Source organism: Saccopteryx bilineata, chromosome 1 (assembly GCF_036850765.1).
Source record: "Saccopteryx bilineata isolate mSacBil1 chromosome 1, mSacBil1_pri_phased_curated, whole genome shotgun sequence".
NCBI lineage: Eukaryota > Metazoa > Chordata > Mammalia > Chiroptera > Emballonuridae > Saccopteryx > Saccopteryx bilineata.
The window spans coordinates 83,128,156-83,147,427 of NC_089490.1; the positions used below are offsets into that span (position 1 = coordinate 83,128,156).

General features: G+C 51.6%; 1 protein-coding gene and 1 pseudogene across 3 annotated transcripts in view; both read right to left on the reverse strand.

Moving 5' to 3' along the window:
• Positions 1–1,913: 1,913 nt before the first annotated feature.
• On the reverse strand, positions 1,914–4,239 carry LOC136319250 (high mobility group protein B2 pseudogene; annotated as a pseudogene).
• Positions 4,240–13,063: 8,824 nt separating this feature from the next.
• The window catches only part of ARHGAP8 (Rho GTPase activating protein 8), a 51,485-nt gene continuing 45,276 nt past the window's right edge, over positions 13,064–19,272 (reverse strand). For all 3 annotated transcript variants that reach the window (XM_066255648.1, XM_066255637.1, XM_066255656.1), the window contains 4 exons: positions 16,303–16,380; positions 15,380–15,508; positions 14,026–14,129; positions 13,064–13,415 (listed from right to left, as the gene is read on the reverse strand). In XM_066255648.1, coding sequence (XP_066111745.1) covers positions 13,131–13,415; positions 14,026–14,129; positions 15,380–15,508; positions 16,303–16,380 — 596 coding nt within the window. In that variant the 3' untranslated portion in view covers positions 13,064–13,130. The remainder of the gene's footprint in view (positions 13,416–14,025; positions 14,130–15,379; positions 15,509–16,302; positions 16,381–19,272) is intronic.

Below are 19,272 nucleotides of genomic sequence, written 5' to 3' on the forward strand. Positions count from 1 at the left end.
TCGGACTCACTTTGCCATCGGTGTATTTTCCTCGTGGAGTTTCTGAGCAAGATGGAGCTGCAGCCATGCAGTGGGGGCGTCTGGCAGGTTTTCTGTTTTGGGTTGAATCATTCAACTTGCGACTGAAGCCTTTTATTTTCTCCCCTTTTTGAAGAGCCGATAAAGTATCCCACTCCTCGTTTCTTGCCAGTACAGACACTATGCCAAAAAATAATAATAATAACTTTACATTTTTGTATGGCGTTTTTATTGTAAGATATTTAATGTGAAGGTGGGGAGAGGAGGGGCGCTTGCTGATGTCTTTTTCTGCTCACGGTAGTCTCTGCTGCAAGGTACGAATGGGAACCCCTCCCTGGGGGCTGCCAGATGGGAGACATCAAGAGGGGTGAGCGAAGAGGAGAGGGTGATGGCCTCCGGGAAGGGGGTTGGCCTTTGGAGACTGCAAGAGTCCCTCTTCTTGTGGTCTCCCGGAGAGCAGAGGGCAAGCTAGCTGTCCTAAAGGGCTCCCACATTCTCGGGGTGGGCTGGGCCTGCTCGCCACACCCACCAGATATTCCAGTCCCGAGGGACTTAGCACAACAGATAAGCACCTGGGAGCCACAGGGCTCCCACCCCCAGCATATCACACGGTGCCGAATTGCATTGAATGTGCGTGTGCATGTGTGCGTGCGCATGCGCGCACGGTCCCAGACCCACACGCACATGCGCGCAGACATGCAGAGCAGGGAGGCCGGTCAGAGTCCCCTAGACGGTCCACGGTCCCTTCCTGTCACTTTCACGACTCCGGGAGAAACTGTGCTGTATACAGATCTATTTTAATACACTTTGACACTGGGTTGAACAAGATTTTTATATTCTTTTATTGAGGAACAAAGTGAACTGTAAGACACACGTCTTCTATATTGGTTACTCTAGACACCGATTATGCATTACCGCGTGGCTTGCAGTGTAAATGTCTTCAGGTTCCTTTCTGTTGGTTTGTTTCTTCTTGGATGGATCGAATTAAAAATTTTAAGAAATGTAATGGGAGGATATGAAAGGTTGGACCCGGGAGGGGTAGCTGCTGACGTGTCTTGAGACTTAGTTTGGGTTGGCTTTTTTTTTTTTTTTTTTGGACCAAGGAGGCCCGTCCAGTGGATAGTGAGGCTAGAGAAAAGTGTTTGTCTTAAATATGCCCGTGTAGTTCTTCTGTACGACGCATTAAACTTGACTGATGACTGCAGAGTCTTGTGGTTTTTGTTTGCCTGCCTTCAGCAGAGAGGCCGCTGGGAGCACTGTGGGTAGTGGGACAGGGATGGGAGAGACTGAAAATCAGGGTCCTGCCCCCACCTGACCCCAGGGAGGTGGGAGGAAGTGAAGCTCATTACACCCTCTCCAAGCTGATTCTCCTCCCTGGGAGGTAGCAGGTGCACCTGTTAGAGCCATGATTGATGGTCAACAATTAAACTCACCGGCCAGGTGCCATGTGGAGCCCCCCGGTGCTGTCCATCTGACTTGGCCCTGGCTCTTTTCTCGTTCTCGGCATATCACATCACCCACTTTTTCTGCTTCCTGCACCACATGGCACACATGGTCTCACAGCCACCTGGGGCTTAATCAGTGGCCTTTCAAGAGCAGACAAACTGGGAAGCCAGACCCCGTGCACCCTGGCTCCAGATATTGGGCTACTTGGCCAGGCCGGTGAGGAGCCCACCCCTGGGCAATCTGCTGTGGCCAGAGGGTGGGATCCAATACAAAGTGACTGTCCCCTGGAGCCCTGGGCATCAGAGATACATGGCTGGGGGCAGGTCTGCACAGCCCATCCGGCAGGGGTCTGCTACATACTGTCCTGTTTCTAGTGGGCCCACGGTCATGTGGTTCTGCCTGATTCTGAACGAGGGATGCTCTTTCAGCCCTTGGCTGTCTTCATCCAGCTAGCAGCTGGCCGTCCATGCTGGTGGCTTGACGTAATACCGGTGGTCGAGGCCGGGCAGGTTCACACTGAATTCGGACAGCTGGTAGAGGAAATGTGGAGAGCCGGAAAGCGCTGGGCCATTACCCATTTATTGGAGGCTCATAGAGAAAGATGAGTGAATAAACAAAGGAAAACTGCTTTGCAGTGGAGGGCAAGGGATCAGGAACACTGCCCCTCGTGGTGGCAGCCGAGGGAATCAGGGAGCCGCATCTCATGGTGGGAGAGCGATCTGGGAGAACCATCACTGAGGGAAAGCACCCGTAGCTTTTCATAGAGACACACACGTGGCTTTCTGACATGTGCTCAGCATTAATCATGCAAAGTGCTTGCAGCTAGGAAACTAGTGAGCAAGCTTAACACAGCTGTTTCCCCATACTCCCCAACTTCTGCTATCTCCAACCCTGGTCTCTGCTGCGGACTCCAGCTCCTTTCACCCTGAGATAAAGCTGCTGAGCTTTGGGGCTGTCTTTGTCTTACCTCAGGGACCCCCTGGAGGACCCTGTGACAGTCCAGCTGCAAGATGCTCTGTGTCCACCCACCTGGCTCCTTTCTCAGACCTGCTCCAGCATGCAATAGAAGCACAGGGACCTAAAGTGACACACTCAGGTCACACAGCATGCCTGCACTCCCAGCCACTCTGCTACTCTTCCCATTGGACACTGGTCATCTCTCGGGGCATGTGTTGATGGCTGGAGGCCACCCCACTGAACCACATGCGTGTATACTCCTGACCCAGCCACCTCACCGGTCTGGGGCTGCAGGTGGCAACTTGGTCCCGGGGTGACAGAGGCATGAGGGGACAAATAAAGGGGAGAAAAGCTCACTAAGTGTGGGGGACTCACACACTGTCCCCCAACCCCCCAACAGCCCACACTGCTTTTTAAACCAAACTGCTTCGGTTCCAAACTCACCTTTCAGAAACCCCACAGCTCCTGAGAACAGTGCCCGTGGTCTCCTAGTGAGGTTTCTGGGTAGTTCCTAGTCCCTACTCCAACGTCCCTCTGAATGTGGCCGGGGGTTCCCCTGGAGCTCCCAGACATGTCCCTAGGAGAAGTCTGATAAGGCAGTAGCAATCTGAGAGTGTGGGGCCACCTGGCTGGACCAAGGCCCAGCACCCAGCCCCTGCCCAGGCAGCTGCCCCTCACTTGACCTCCATGTCCCTGCCTGCTGGGTACCCCTTACAGGACCCCTTGGAGGACCCCATGCCAGGACACAGATCAGTGGGTGCTGGCCACTCCTGCTGTTACTTCCACTGGTCACTTACCATATGGCGAGGCCCCTGCACCCACCCCTAAGGATCCACGGTTTCCAAACAGAAGGGAGGGACTCCCAGCCACCTGCAGGGCAATGCAGCTCTGAACAGGTCCCATTTTTATGTCAAGTGACAGAGATTTTCTTGTCTCAATTGGGGCAGGCAGTTCCCAGCAGGGAGTGTCGACTATGCTGCTACCCCAGCTTCCTCCCACACCTGGGAAGCCGACAAGAGCAGTTCCCATGGTCTCCACAGTGGGGCTCCAGCAAGGCAGGGACACTGGAAGTGGAAGGGAGGCTGGGTAGAGAAATGGTCACCTCTGGTGCTGGAGCCGGCTTCCACCAGCTCCCACCAGCTGCAGAGGGTCTCCGTGTGCCTCTCTTTCCAAATCCACATTTGCTGACTTCATGTGGGCAGTCTGAGATTGGCCACATGGGAGTATTTACACAACAGAAATTGGCAAACACTACAGAGCAGGGCTTTATAGTCCTGGAGAGCCAGTGGTTGAACATTCTGTTTCCTTCTTTCTTTGAGCCTGTTGGCCTGCTAGGGCCCTTCTTTCCCGCCTCACTTTTGCCTGTGGCCACAGTCTACGACAATAGCCTTTTCCCATCTCTCCTGCAGTTTAGCTGCTTTTTGTTCATCTGATTGCTTATCTTTGGCTGACTGTTCAGACCACATTTCACCGTTTGCAGTATCCCCAGTGGATAAACCAGAGTGTTCACTTTTGATCTATGGGTGACGTTCCGAGCACCACAGGATGAAGACAGAGGGGGGGCCTTTTAGGGACATTGGTATCTTTTTTTTTTTTCTTTCCTTTCTTATCACTGTGGGAGGAACATAATTTCTCATCTCCCTGTCATGGCGGGCTTTGTCACTCTGCCGTATCTCCGTGCTCTGACTTCTTTGCACACGTGGTCTTCTAGCTCTCCGAATGTTTCTCGGAGAATTTGGAAGAACTGACTGAGGAGTCTGGGTGTTTCTCCCTGTGCTCTTCCTGGAAGGTTTGCAAGGAGAAGGCATATGAGGACATCTTGTCCCTTGGCTTATTGGGGTCTCTTACCCATGGTGACCGTCGGCATCTGGTGGTAGGTCTTCCTCAGAGTCGCACCGTGTGGCTGGGTCCTACCTGGACGCTCCTCTCGCTGGGCTCCAGCATGAACTTTTAAAAAAAATTTTCGTATGTTTTACATATTTGTTATCCGAAACCTAAATGTAACTCAGATAGTTAGGTTTTGAGTATTTCATATATTTTTAAATTTCATGTATATTTTTAAAGTTTTTCTATATTTTTAAAAGTTTTATAATCTTACTATTTTTTTTTCACTTTTCTGAAGCTGGAAACAGGGAGAGACAGTCAGACAGACTCCTGCATGCGCCCGACCGGGATCCACCCGGCACGCCCACCATGGGGCGACGCTCTGCCACCAGGGGGCGATGCACTGCCCATCCTGGGCGTCGCCATGTTGCGACCAGAGCCACTCCAGCGCCTGAGGCAGAGGCCACAGAGCCATCCCCAGCGCCCAGGCCATCTTTGCTCCAATGGAGCCTTGGCTGCGGGAGGGGAAGAGAGAGGCAGAGAGGAAGGCGCGGCGGCGGAGGAGTGGAGAAGCAAATGGGCGCTTCTCCTGTGTGCCCTGGCCGGGAATCGAACCTGGGTCCTCCGCACGCTAGGCCGACGCTCTACCGCTGAGCCAACTGGCCAGGGCTAATCTTACTATTTTATATTAATACCTTGTATCTATTTTTCCTACACAGCATTGATTTTTTTTTTATTTTTTTTATTTATTTATTCATTTTTAGAGAGGAGAGGGGGGGAGAGAGAGAGAGAGAGGGAGAGGAGAGACAGAGAGAGAGAGAGGAGAGACAGAGAGAGAGAAGGGGGGAGGAGCTGGAAGCATCAACTCCCATATGTGCCTTGACCAGGCAAGCCCAGGGTTTCGAACCGGCGACCTCAGCATTTCCAGGTCAACGCTTTATCCACTGCGCCACCACAGGTCAGGCTGCATTGATTTTTATTACTAATTTGATTTCACTGTACTCGTCACATCATTTTGATTCTTTTAAATTTATTGGGACTTATTGGGAATTCTGTGTCTCAGAATTCTATGTTGGTGATGGTATCACGTGCACTTTAAAATAATGTGTATTCTTCTGTTGAGCTGCATTCACTAAATATCATTTAGGTCAAGGTTGTTGACTGACAGTGTTGTTCAGGTTATCTATGGCTTTATCTTTGGTTTAGCCGACCTTCCAGTCACTGAGATGGAGGGCGTGGGGCCTAACATCTCCAACTGTGATTATGGAAGTGTCTGTTTATGCCTTTAATCTGTCATGGTTTCTTCCGTCTTCATCTATGCAAATTTCTATTGATACTATTTGGTGCATTTGTAGTTTTGAGAGTTATGTCTTCTAAATAAATTGACCATTTAAAAAAAAAATTCTCAAATGGCCATCTACATCTAGTAATACTCTGTCTTAAAGTCCATTTTATCTAGTGTTAATTCAGACACCCTGGACTGCTGATGCCCACCGCGGGCACGGCACACACTTTTGCATCCATTTACCTTTGACCCATCTTTGAAGTATGTGTAGTTGGGTCTTGCTTTTTCATCCATTTTGACAATATCTTCCTCTTACCTGCCGAGTACAGTCCATTAACATGAGAGATGCTCACCGATGCAGGTGGATGAAGGTTGACCATGTTGTTTTTGTTTTTGTTTTGTTTTTAATTTTTATTAATTTTAATGGGGTGACATCAATAAATCAGGGTACATATATTCAAAGAAAACATGTCCAGGTTATCTTGTCATTCGATTCTGTTGCATACCCATCACCTGAAGTCAGATTGTCCTCCGTCACCTTCTAGCTAGTCATGTTGTTGTTTTGTCCTTGTTCATCTCCGATTTTTTGTCCTCCTGGTGATCCTATCTTGCCTTATTGTGGATTTTTAAAAAATTTTTTTTTCAGAATTCACTTTTACCTATTTTTAAAAATGCTATATAGTCTTTGCATCATTTTTTCTTTAGTAGTTATTCTAGGGATCATCACATACATCCTTACATGTCTGTTTACGTAGGATTAATATTGTATCTCTTTCAAGTGGGTAGAAAGCCTGAAGCCCTGTAAGTCTTCTGCTGTGGACTTCATACTTATAATAGTTTTATACTCTGTATTAAATAGTCCTTTATTATACACCCTACAAGGCAATGTCATAATTTTTCCTTTAAACAGCCATGTCATTTCTTTAAAATTAAGAAGAAAAGGTACTCCTTGACATAGCTCAGAGAGTTACCATTTCCAAACTTTTTCTTTGCTCCTGGGTTTCAATCTGTTGTCTTTCCCCATTGCCCTGGAGAAATTCCATGGGCATTTTACTTATCTTTTTGTAGTGAAGTTCTATGGGTAAAAAAAATTCCTTAGTTTTCTTTTACCTAAAAAGTTTAATGGAAAAAATAGAAATCTGTGTTGACACTTTCCCCTTCTTTCAGACACTTTGCTGTATTGGAACAAGGCATTTTCCCCACAATCTTTTGGCCTCCATAGTTTTGGCTGACACGTCAGCTCATGTCACTATTGGTCTCTGTCTGCAATGTTTTGTTTTCTCTGGATGCTTTCAAGATGCTCTCTTTTAATAAGAGAGAAAGAAAGGGGGAGGAAGAGGGAGAGGGAGAGGGAGAGGGAGAAGGAGAGAGAGAGAGAGAGAGAGAGAGAGAGAGAGAAGCACCAACTCGTTCCACTTAATGTTTCATTTTGTTGTACACTCATTGGTTGCTTCTCGTATGTGCACTGACTGGGGATCGAACCCACGATCTTGGTGCGCCAGAACGACACTCTATCCACTGAGCCGCCTGGCCAGGACCTCAAGATTTTCTCTTATTCTTTGGTTCTCAGAATTTTCACTATTGTATTACTTAGGTGTAGTTTTCTATATATTTTATCCAGCTTGGCATTTGCTGATAATCGAGTCTGAAAATATACGTCTTTCACCAAATTGGGGGTGTTTTTTTGGCCATTAATTTTCAAAGAAGTATCCTGTTCTCTCTCTTCTGCCTCTGAAGCTCCAACTACATGTATACAGGATATTTTTGTATTTTCCCACAGGTGCCTGAGGCTCTACTGTATTCTTTTTCAATCCTTTAATAATTTTTCAGGTTGGGTAATTTCTATTGGTCTAGCTTTCAGGTCCTGGACTCTTCCCTGTCACCTCCACTCTCCTATCTAATCCAGCCAGTGTTTCTGTTTGTTTGCTTTGTATTTTAAAATTTCAGGTGGTGTATTTTGCTTTTCTAGAATTACCCAGGTTTTTTTTTAATAATTGCTTTTTTTTTTTTACTGAGATTTTTCTATCTTTTCATTTACTGCAAGGATATTTTCCTTCATATACTTGCGGATGCCTATAATAGCTACTTCAACATCTCTGACTGTTGCTGTCTCCAGCATCTGCATCACTTTCAGAGTGGGTTACATTTTCCTGTTTCTTTGTATGATGAATAATTTTTATTTGACATGATGAATATTATGTTATAGAGCTCTTGGATTCTGTTATATTCCTCTGAAGAATGTTGGGTTTTGTTTGTTTGATTTAGCAGGCATTTAACTTGGATTCAAACTGAAGTTCAGTTTTTTGTTTGTTTGTTTGTTTGTTTTTAATCCACAGCTGGTGTCCTTCGGGCATAGGTGTGGCTTGGGAAGCAGGCCGAACTTTGAACACAGCTTATGTACAGAGTTTAGGCTCTCCCTCTCGGCTTCTCCCGTCTGGAATTCCCTACTCCCTTTCCAGTGACGGTGGTTGTCCCACACTCTGTCCTTTGTTCTTTGAGCCAAAACGACTGTGACTTCCTATTGGAGATACAGCCCCTCTAACAGAGGTGCCACTTTGGGTCTGGCTCAAGGTAAATAACAGGCACATCATGGACACTCACCTTGTGCTGTGCGCTCTTTCAGGTGCTACCCTCCCTCCAGGCTCCTCCTCCAGGGCCTTCGAGTCACGGTGGACGTGTGTGCCTTTGTTCTTTCACATTTTGTCCAGAGCTCACAGATGTTGTCTTTGGAAAGGTTAAGTCTTGTTGGCATGACTCAGCCCGGCTGCAACTAGAACCTTTTGACATATTTTGTGCATAAATAAAACGTTACAGATGTAGTTAAAGACCCCAATGCTCCTCTCCTCTGTGAGGAATTTGGTATGTCACCTTCCTGTTCGCTTTTTTTAAAGTCCTTTCTTCTATGTATATTGTTCAAAACACACAAATACTGGTGAATTCATAAACTATAGATAGGATGGAGGAGTTTCCCGATTTTGTATAGGTGAAAGCACACGGTCTTTCTCATTCTGGAACATCCCCCCTCTCGGTGTAATGTGGGGAGATGTAGGTGTGGTGAAACAGACAGATCCGGCTCCTTCACCTGATCTGCAGTCTCTCTGCCGTGCCCTCCACCTCTAGCTCTTTGTTCCGACAGCACTGCAGTTTGTAGAGACAACTCGGCACCTCCGTCTGGCTGTTTACCTAGACACACAATTGTTTGGCCAGCTTTAGTGCCACCTGCTCACTGAATCACTCTTCAGAGGGCTTATAACAATTTCCATCCCCACTAGCAGGATCTGAACATGCCCATTCCTCAAAGTATTAACAATGGCTACCCATGGGTGGTACAATTTTGAGTGATTTCCCCTTTCTTTTTCTTCTTATAGTTTATCCTTGTCCTTGAAGTCTTCCCCCCTGAGCAGTTATTGTTCTTCTAGCAAACAGTAAAGCTTTTTGTTGTCAAACCAATAGCAGAAGTTGCTCTTCCTTTCCACCCCATCCTCGTCTAGGGTGTGTGTGTGGGGAAGACCAGCACCCTCAGTTGCCAGTGTAGCTCAAGTGAGAAAACTGGGAGATGCCCATGGCTCTCTCTCTTGTCTCCTCCCTCCCTCCCTGCCCTGCCTGTGCCCTGGAACATGCAGCCTTATCTCTAAAAACACTTCTCTTGTGCATTTCTCTGCTTGTTTTCTCCCTAAATGTTTCTCAAGCCCCTTTGCGGGCAGGAGGTGTATCCTAATCATCTGTGCACTGTGAGATGGGCACTGCCTGGCACACAACGCAGGTGCTTGAAAGCACAGGGAATTGCGGTGTGGATGCTGCCCCTCCCATTGTATAAATGGAAGCTTGAAGAACTTAGCCCAGTCACACACCCGCGGTGTAGGACAGAAGCCCAAGCTGAGACTCCTGAATTAGAACACCCCACCAACCCAGAAGAAATGACTTGCCTGGGGTCACACAGCTGTGAATCTGATCTGGTCCCAGAAGTGGAGTGCCTAGTCCTGGGTCCCCCAGTGATGGCAGCCCGGCTCTCTTTGGGGTGGACCCTCTTGCTTTGCTCTGGACTCTTACGTCCCAGACGGGGTCCAGTCACTCCCTGTGGGTATCAGCGACAATCTGTGCAGCCTGCCTACTTTCTGGAGTCACTTAAAATCTCTGTCATTTCTTCTGCCTGACCAGGCGGTGGTGCAGTGGATAGAGCGTAGGACTGAGATGTGGAGGACCCAGGTTCGAGATCCCAAGGTCGCCAGCTTGAGAACGGGCTCATCTGGTTTGAGAAGAAAAGGTCACCAGCTTGGACCCAAGGTTGCTGGCTTGAGCAAGGGGTCATTTGGTCTGCTGTAGCCCCACGGTCAAGGCACATATGAGAAAGCAATCAGTGAACAACTAAGGTGTTGCAACAAAAAACTGATGATTAATGCTTCTCATCTCTCACCGTTCCTGTCTGTCTGTCCTTATCTAGCCCTTTCTCTGACTCTCTCTGTCTCTGTAAAAAAAGAAAAAAAACCCTGTCATTTCTGCACAAGTAAATGTTTGGACAATTTATTCCACATGTCCTGTCAACAGACACAGCCCGGAACCCTCATTTCCACATCACAGTTCATTGTTTTAAGCTGAAATGCGCCACATGTATTTCCAAGACATGAACACCATAACCACTTTCTTTTGCCGTGAAAAGATTGGGAAACTGTGCTTTGATACAGGAAAGGGTGACGTGGCCGTGCCAGCCTGAAGCTATGCTTCCGCCATTACCGTGTGTCAAGGGAGACAGTTATCAAAGCAGCCCTGGAAGAACGTCTCAGGCCACCTCTTGGCGTCAAAAAACTGAGGTGTTTATTTCACAATTGCGTATCGTACCATAAACCATTCTGCATAATTCTTAAGACCTGACTTGCCCTGGCCGGTTGGCTCAGTGGTAGAGCGTCGGCCTGGTGTGCGGGGGACCTGGGTTTGATTCCTGGCCAGGGCACATAGGAGAAGCACCCATTTGCTTCTCCCCCCCGCCCCCCATCCTTCTTCCTCTCTGTCTCTCTCTTACCCTCCTGCAGCCAAGGTTCCATTGGAGCAAAGATGGCCAGGCGCTGGGGATGGCTCCTTGGCCTCTGCCCCAGGAGCTAGAATGGCTCTGGTCGCGGCAGAGCGACGCCCTGGAGGGGCAGAGCATCGCCCCCTGGTGGGCATGCCGGGTGGATCCCGGTTGGGCACATGCGGGAGTCTGTCTGTCTGTCTCTCCCCGTTTCCAGCTTCACAAAATACAAAAAAAAAAAAAAAAAAAAGACCTGACTTAATGTCGTTAATTTTAGGGGAGCCATGACTTTATTTCAAGTTTTTCCCCCTGCAGCAGAACTCCCCGGCCACACTAGGGTTTTTGTGAACTGTGTGAGTACCAGACACCTTCCTGGGAGTGGGGAGATGAGGCTATCTGCAGGCTCCAGACTGAAACCCTCTTGGAGACCCTGCTTAGGCCTGGTCTGGGGTCCCTGTGCTGGTTGGTCAGAGCGTTGTGTTTAAAACAAACAAACAAACAAAAGAATAGAGAATAAAAGAAAAAAGGTTTGTAGCAGAATAGAGATGAAATAAAACGATCACTTTTTAAGATGCCCAAGAGAATTATTCTAGCCTAGATGAACTGTGAGCTGGACAGGACGGGTGGGGACCCTGAGATGCGGAGAGAGGGTGCGGTACGGAGAGGCCCGTGAGGAGGCAGGAGCTGCGGGCAGGCAGGCGAAGTCCGGGAGACACGCTTCCATCGGTGGCCCTGCTGGCTCCCAGGTGCCCAGCCCCTGCTGGAGCCCATAGCAGGGGGGGCAGAGGCCGTGGCACCTCTGTGTCCAGCTCGGTGAGGCTGGCATGGGGTGATCAGGAGCTGAGCCTCCCAAAGTCTGTGGGCTCCAGAACACCTACAAACCGCTGCCCCCCACTCAGGGCAAGGCAGCCGCTGGAGGAGCGCCCGGAGCACTGCACAGACCCGGAATGTGGATGGCCTCTGTGGGGACGAAACCTGCTGGTTCCAGGTCAACCAAGAAATGTCCAAAATACTGTGTGGTGGCAACAGTCTTGGAGCCCATGCTGGGTTTTTCGACTCTTCAGACAGGGAACAGGCACATGGAAGCTAAGCCTGCTCAGATGTGTGGTGCAGCCACTTCTAGCTGAGGCCTCATGGTTTCTAAGCCAGCATTCTCAGAGCTGGGGGATGCAGTGTGAGCGCCCCCCCTGTGCAGATGGGGAGATGGAGCCCAGGCCCCTCCCCATGGCTCCCACAGCTTCCTGCAGGTGGACCAGCAGAGCTGCACTTAAGGCTGTGTGACTGAGCAGGTCCCTGCACAGCTCCCGCCTCCAGGATAGCATCTGTAGTCCCACCTCTCCCCAGGAGGAAAATGTCTCCAGGTAAAATAAATACTCCCAGCCCCTCTCCCCACCCTCACCTCCTCCCTTGGGAAGAGGAGGGAATATTCTGCTTGGTTCGTCTGGGAGAGAGAATGGAACTGTCCTTCTCAGGAGCCAGCTGTCTGGGCCACGTGAACTCCTTCCCAGGGTGGGGACCACATGGTAAGCTTGCCAAGGTCCAGGTGACTAGTGAGCAAACGTCGTCGGCCATGGATCTAAGGCAGGTCTCTGGTCGGCTCTGCCTATGGGACATTTAAGTCGGCCTCTCTTTCCATGTTCTGAGCTGGAGGGTAGACGGGCGTCACTTAAGCCCCCTCAAGCCCCAACAAAGAATCCCTACCCAGCTGGGCTGCCACAGTCTTAAGAGGCAGGTGGGGAAGGTCCTTCAGTACCACACCTGACACACAGCAAGGGACCCAGCAGAGGGTGGCAGCAGTCTCCTTCTCAGCCTGTGGTCCTGCATCACCGGTGTCATCAGCGTATGACCCCTGCAGGAGGGACACACCTCGGCCCCTGACCACGTCCACCCTGAGCATGTTTGCTGCCCTCTCCCAAGAAAGACATATTCCATGGGCAGCATCTCCCTGCCCGGTACCCCCGACCCAGCTCCATCTCCTCTGCTCCAGAAACTTTAACAGCATCCACGTCCTTACTAACGGACTGGCCAGGACCACAGGGCGGGAACATGTCCTGGAGCCCTCGGGAAGGCCACCTGCTTTCCCACCCCACTCTCCACCTCCCCCTTAGGCTCCCCCTTCGCCAAATAACTTTGCAGAGCCCTCCCATTATGATCCCGGCCTTGGCGGTGAGACTGGCTTTGGCCAATAGGGTTTGAGCACATGTGACAGCAGCCTCTGCATGCATGGAGGGGACGTGCCTGTCCAGCCTCCTAAAGCTCCAACAAGACCAGAAGAACCATCCAGCTGGCCCGCTGACGGCAGGCCAAAACAGCTGCTATTATAAGTTACTGGCTTGTTACACAGCATGACAGAGCCAGTAGCTGCTGCATACAAGGCCCCAGCCAATAAACACCCATTTTTAAAGCTGCGCCACATCAAGTCATGATTCTGACAGATCCATTGTCTTACCTCCGCCCACAGCTCAGGAACGTGGGGAAGGGCCAAGGGACCAGAATCATAGCATTGCCACGGCAAGGTTCACTAGAAGTTCATTTAATGGCAAGTTTACGAAACACACAAGTGCACAGACAGACCTCAATGTGACATCTCCAGCACTAGCGAACTCTCCCGGCCGCTGCCAGGGGCTGTCGGCATGGTGGGGGGGTGGCGACGGGGCTGCCCTGCTCTCCTGCCCCAGCTGAGCCAGCGCCCAGCTCCCCGCCAGTGTCCTGGGCGCTGAAGACCTTCCCGTAGTATTCGATCAGCAGTTCGGTGAACAGGTTCAGGGGCACCAGGGCACTCAGGGAGGACGCGCCTTGGGACGGCCAGATTAAGTTCAGCCCGAAGACACAGGCCAGGTTGGAGCTGGTCATCTTGTTGAAAATGCTCTCCCGGGACACCTGAAGGACACATGTGAGATGAGGGATGACCCGTGGGTCCTGTGCAGTTGGGAGGAGCAATGGTGGGGAGCCAGTGTTGTGACCTTGTGCTGCCACCTCCCTGCTCCAGGCCTCAGTTTCCCCGTCTGTAAAAGGAAGGGATTAGCCTTGATGCCCTCAGGGACCCTCCGGCTTTGACCTTCCCTGATCTCCTCTGGGGCCCCTCGGTGTCTCCCAGACCCTCTACTACTCCAGAGGACTCAGGTCCCCTCAGCTGGGGAACTCTGGCCCAGTGGGTAAGCACGTGGCTTCTGGCATCACCCAGCCAGATGACCTGGGCACACAGCCCCTCCCTTCAGGACTCCCCCCACTCAGAGGATGACATGGGAGCAGAGGCCCCTGATAACTGAGGGCAGCTGGTGTGGGAGTGGCAGGGGTGGCCATGGTTGACCCTGGCCAGCAGTGCAGAAGGTTGCTCAGTGGAGTCATTGCCTGCTAGGCCTTGGATGAGGTCCTCTGGGGCCAGGGAGAGGAGTCCAAAGGCTGAGGAAGGGTGTGACCCCTGGCCCTGCCGGGTGGGCACTGGCGTGGAGGGAAAAGCCTCCCCAGCAGCCCTGCTTCGTCCACTTACCTCATGCAGGAAGCCCATGAGGTAGCTGAGGATGGCGTAGTTGTGTTCCGGAAGGCTCTGCAGGATCTGGCGACAGCGGGTCACCCGCAGGCTGCTCTCCACACCTGCAACAACACGAGGGTCCTTCCTGAGTCCTTCCCGGGGGGTGGGCACAGGCATGAGGACAGCATCCCACTGTGGGCCTGGCGCTCCTACCTCCGGGCCAAGCAGATGTGCTCAGCCGCCCCCCCTCCCCCACTTCCAGCTCCGTCTCCTTCACAATGGGCACCGTAGCCGTTACCTCCCAAAAAGTCAAATCACTTCAGAAATGGGATGTCTAGGCCACGAGCTGGCAAACTACAACCCAAGGGCCTGGGGGGGCCAACTGGCCTATTTTTATCATAAAGCTTTATTGGCACAGAGCCTCATCCATTCATTTACATATTGTCCATGATTGCTGTTGCAGAGTTGAGTCTGGCCCACAGAGCCTGAAATATTTAGTGCCTGGCCCTTTACAGAAAGGTGTGCTGACCCTGCTCTGGACTAATGTAACCCATTTATGATCCTAAGTTGCTCAGGTCCCCACATCTACAAGGGGGCTGAACACAGCTGTCCCAGGATCAGTTCTCTCTTATTGACATCTCACTCTGAGCTCTGTTACCTTCCTGTCAAAACTCACCCATCAACAAGCATTCCCCAAGCTCCCGCTGCAGAAGCATGCACACACACACTCATGCACACACTCACACACCCTCACTCACACTCTCACACCCCCAGTTGCCAGTGTGCTGACCTCTTGCTGTGCCTTGGGCAGGGTTACCACGAACACCCTGTACTTCACACAGCCACAGCCAACAGACACAAAATCCTCTACTGTGAGAGTTCAAGTTGGCTTTTTAATAAAAGCCATTCTTTCATGAACACAAGCTGCTCTGGATAATTGAATGGACATGGAGCCTCGTGAAATGAGTATTTCCAAGGCTCAGGGTTCCATCTTGTCCTGGACTCAGCCTTCCAGCCTCCCCTCATCTGAGAGTGATGGCCCAGAGTGGGTCCCAGTGTAGCGGCGACCTCCAGCTCTCACTGTGGTCCCTTCGAGAAAGAGCACTCACAGGCTCACTGTCACAAAGTCACCGTGTATGGAGCACTCACTGTGTGCTAGGAGCCATGCCCTGCTTGCCCCCGGCCACCTTGCTGCTTGGCCCAGATGCACCTGACCACCCCGGGCCCCACCCGTGGACACTGGTGGCCTGGTGGAGGCTAGCAGGGACCCAGGCCTGGTGGAGGCTAGCAGGGATCCAGGTCCTCAGTAGAGGCGCAGGTTGGGGCAGCCTGCTCTCCAGGTCCTTGGCTACACCCTGGGGAGGGTACGTACTGGTGATCCCGAGGATCTGCTCATAGGCCTTGAAGGTCAACAGCGGTTGGGGCAGCTCTCGCAGAAAGGTCTTCAGGATCACGGCAGGAATGTGGACGTCCCGGTAGTCATCAAAGTTCACGGGCTTCCCTGGACATAGCACCGTGTATGAGGGCTGATAGGGCTGGAGATACCCACTTCAAAGCCAGCTCTGACACCGAACGGCTTTAAACATCCAGGGGGAAGAGCCTTATGCTGGGACGACATGGCTAGGGGTGACTATGTCCTGTCTGGAAATGGGAGTGCTGCCACCCGCCCTCCTCCGCATCTCCAGGGCGTTAGGCAGAGGCTGGGGCACGCTATTGATTTCTCTGCTGTGTTCCTTGGTCCCACCTGGGATGGGAGTGCTCTGAGGTCAGGTTCCTGGCTCTCACTGTCCCCAGTGCCCAGCACTCATGGCTGAGGACTGACCCACAAGTGCATGGTGCTGGCCCTGTCGCTTAATGAATGACTACGTGACTATGGAAATGAAGAGGGTCCACAGAGTAGATGGAAAACCTCCTTGCAGGTGAGCTAGCTGCTCTACCAACATCACTGCAGGTGCTCAGCTCAGACACCCTGTCTCCCGTCTGCGGGTTACACACAGGCAGCCGAGGAAGCTGTGCGGAGCTGGTTGGAATCGCTCCCTAAAGGGGCCTCCCTGAAATAATTCCCTATACTTCAAACCACCTGTCCACTTGGTTTGCATGGAGAAACCCTAAAGGCAGAATGGCATTGTGTGCCCACCTGCCCCGGGAGGCTGGACATAGGACCCAGCTGGGCAGCTGTCTGGCCCTGGGCTATTCTGGGGTTGGGGGACAGAGCTGCATTGCCTTGGGTGCCAGGGCTCTGAGACCCTGGACGGCAGGAGGCTCAGGGTGAGGGGTCTCCGGAAGCCGACTCACCTTGATTGTAGAGCCGCTGGATCTCGCGGACGGTCTGGACACTGGCCGATCTCCGGAACAGGCCCTCCGTGCGGAGTCCTGCAGGGAGAGAGCCTCCAGGAATCTCACAGGTTCCAGCACCTCGGGTTTCCACAACGTCCCATGACTCCCGCTGCCCCTGCATCACCCTTCTGTGGCTGGCAGGGGACACTCCCCTGTCTGGCTCATTTCTGCCCCTCACTATCCACCTTCATTAATTCCTCTCAATTCAAACTTTTCCACATGCCCCAATCCCACCTGATCTCCCACCTGAGTGGCCCCAGGAAGGGGGCCTGGAAAGAGACCCACACTAATGTCAGACAGACTGGGGCCCAGTGCAGCTCTGCCTCAGAGGAAGCCCTTAGCCTTGCTGAGTTCGGCTGCCCCGTCTGCACAGTGAGGCCGAGACCTGCCTCCGGGCCCCGCAGAAAGGATGGATGGGAAAGTGTGTGCCATGTGCCAGACACGCAGGGGCCTCCAAACATGCCGCTTCCCTCTCTTCGCAGAAGTGTCTGGTGCTGACCTATCGATTTCACAGCTGCCACTCATTGCACATGGTAATTTAAACTTAACTATATTGTCAACCAACATGCAAGCCACTATCAGGTGCTCTGCTGGGCTCTTCCCAGGTAGGTAGAAACTCCCATTTGGGATAGCACAGAGGAGGACCCCCCACTATACTCGCCACCCCCGAATCTTTCTCCACGCTGAAGCTCAGTGAGCAATTCAACATGTCTATCCAACTCTGACCAGTTTTTCTGGGAGTCCTCCCTGTCCTTATCAGCCATGGGCCCCCACAGTCTGGCCACTGCTGCCCCTCTCCTGCCTCGCTGCCTCTAGCCCTCTCTCCAGCCTCCAGGCAGCCCCATGCCCCGCCCTTCCCTCAGCTTCCCCTGTGCTGGTCCCTCTCTTTCCTGGCTGAGTGACTGTAGGGGGCGGTGTTCTGAGATGGCCCCCAGGGGTGCACACACCTCTTCTCTCCACGTATTCAGTCAGACACTAATCTAAGGTGCCGCCATGAAGGAACTTTGCAGGTAGAATTTAGGTCCAAGGCAGTTGACCTTAAAATATGGAGATTGTCTTGGTGAGCTTTTATTTTTATTTATTATTTATTTTTATTTATTCATTTTAGAAAGGAGAGAGAGGGGGGGAGAGAGAGAGAGGAGAGAGAGAAGGGGGGGAGGAGCAGGAAGCATCAACTCCCATATGTGCCTTGACCAGGCAAGCCCAGGGTTTTGAACCGGCAACCTCAGCATTTCCAGGTCGACGCTTTATCCACTGCGCCACCACAGGTCAGGCTCTTGGTGAGCTTTTAAATAGGGATCAGATTCCTCCCGGCAAAAGAAATCCAGAGAATGGGGACAGGGACTCAATGCATGGGAAGGTCTCCATTGGTGGAGGGGCCACGTAGCAAGGGAAGCAAGACAGGAAAAGGCCTGTGCCCACAGCTGACGGCCAGCAGGGAATGGGCACCCTCAGAGCTACAGCTGTACAGACTCAGTCTGGCCGAGGGTCTGACAGTGTGGGGAAGTGGATTCTCCCCCACAGTCTCCAGAATGGAACGTAGCACGGCCGACACCTTTACATGAGCTTGGTGGGACCCAGAGCAGAGAACTGGGCCCCATGTGAATGGACTTCTGCCCTACAGAAACTGTGAAATAATTCATGCTGTTTTAAGCCACTAAGTTTGTGGTAATTTGTTACACAGCATAGGAAACGAGGTCAGTGACCTCCCTGATCTCCGTGACCAGCTCATCCCAGTTGAGGTGAGTCCCTGGCGGTCACAGTTACAGCTTTATGGAGGGAAAGGTAATGGAGAGACTGCCACCATAAGCCCAAGAGGTAGGACCCTGTGCTGTGGTCACTGTGGTAACCCCTGGACCATGGGTGGATATAGGCGGTGTTCAATGAGGAAGTGTTCAATTCAGATGTTCATTCAACAAATATATACTGAGCTGCTACTGTGAGCTGTTTTTATGTGGGTTTTTTTTTTTTAATGAATAAAGGAGTAGCTACATTAAAAAAAGGAGACTCGGCCCTGGCCGGTTGGCTCAGCAGTAGAGCGTCAGCCTGGTGTGTGGGGGACCCGGGTTCGATTCCCGGCCAGGGCACATAGGAGAAGCGCCCATTTGCTTCTCCACCCCCCCCCTCCTTCCTCTCTGTCTCTCTCTTCCCCTTCCGCAGCCAAGGCTCCATTGGAGCAAAGATGGCCCGGGCGCTGGGGATGGCTCCTTGGCCTCTGCCCCAGGCGCTACAGTGGCTCTGGTTTCGGCAGAGAGACGCCCCGGAGGGGCAGAGCATCGCCCCCTGATGGGCAGAGCTTCGCCCCTGGTGGGCGTGCCGGGTGGATCCCGGTCAAGCATATGCGGGAGTCTGTCTGACTGTCTCTCCCCATTTCCAACTTCAGAAAAATACAAAAAAAAAATAAATAAATAAATAAAAAGAGAGACTCTCTTTTATAGTCTGACTTTGGTCTTTATGCACTATCCTTCATCCATTCCTGAAATAACAGAAAGAGAAGTATGAGAAATGACAGCCAGTTAAAGGCAGAGACACCTCCAGATGACAGTCAGACCTCCCTAGCTACAGAGGCGGTTTCATAGAGCTTTGTGTGATTAGAACATGCAGTTCCTGGGCACACCAGTGGTGGTCCCACTTCCCCCCGAAGCACCTGCCCCTGCCCTGCAGGTGGCCACCACTCCTCCCGTTCCTCCTCCCATTAGGGGAAAAGCAGCCTCCAAACACCTTCCCTGTGGATTTGAGCTCTGGCCTCAGGCGTCTCAGAGGAGCCACCAGGCTCAGCTCTCCAAGTCACCAATCGCACTGAAAGGGTCTGCAAACCTATTGTGTCAAAGGAGTCCTTTCTATGGAGGGCTTTACACGTGTCATCTCATTTGGGCCCCACAACAACCCTGTGAATCAGGTACTATTATTGACCCATTGGACAGAAGA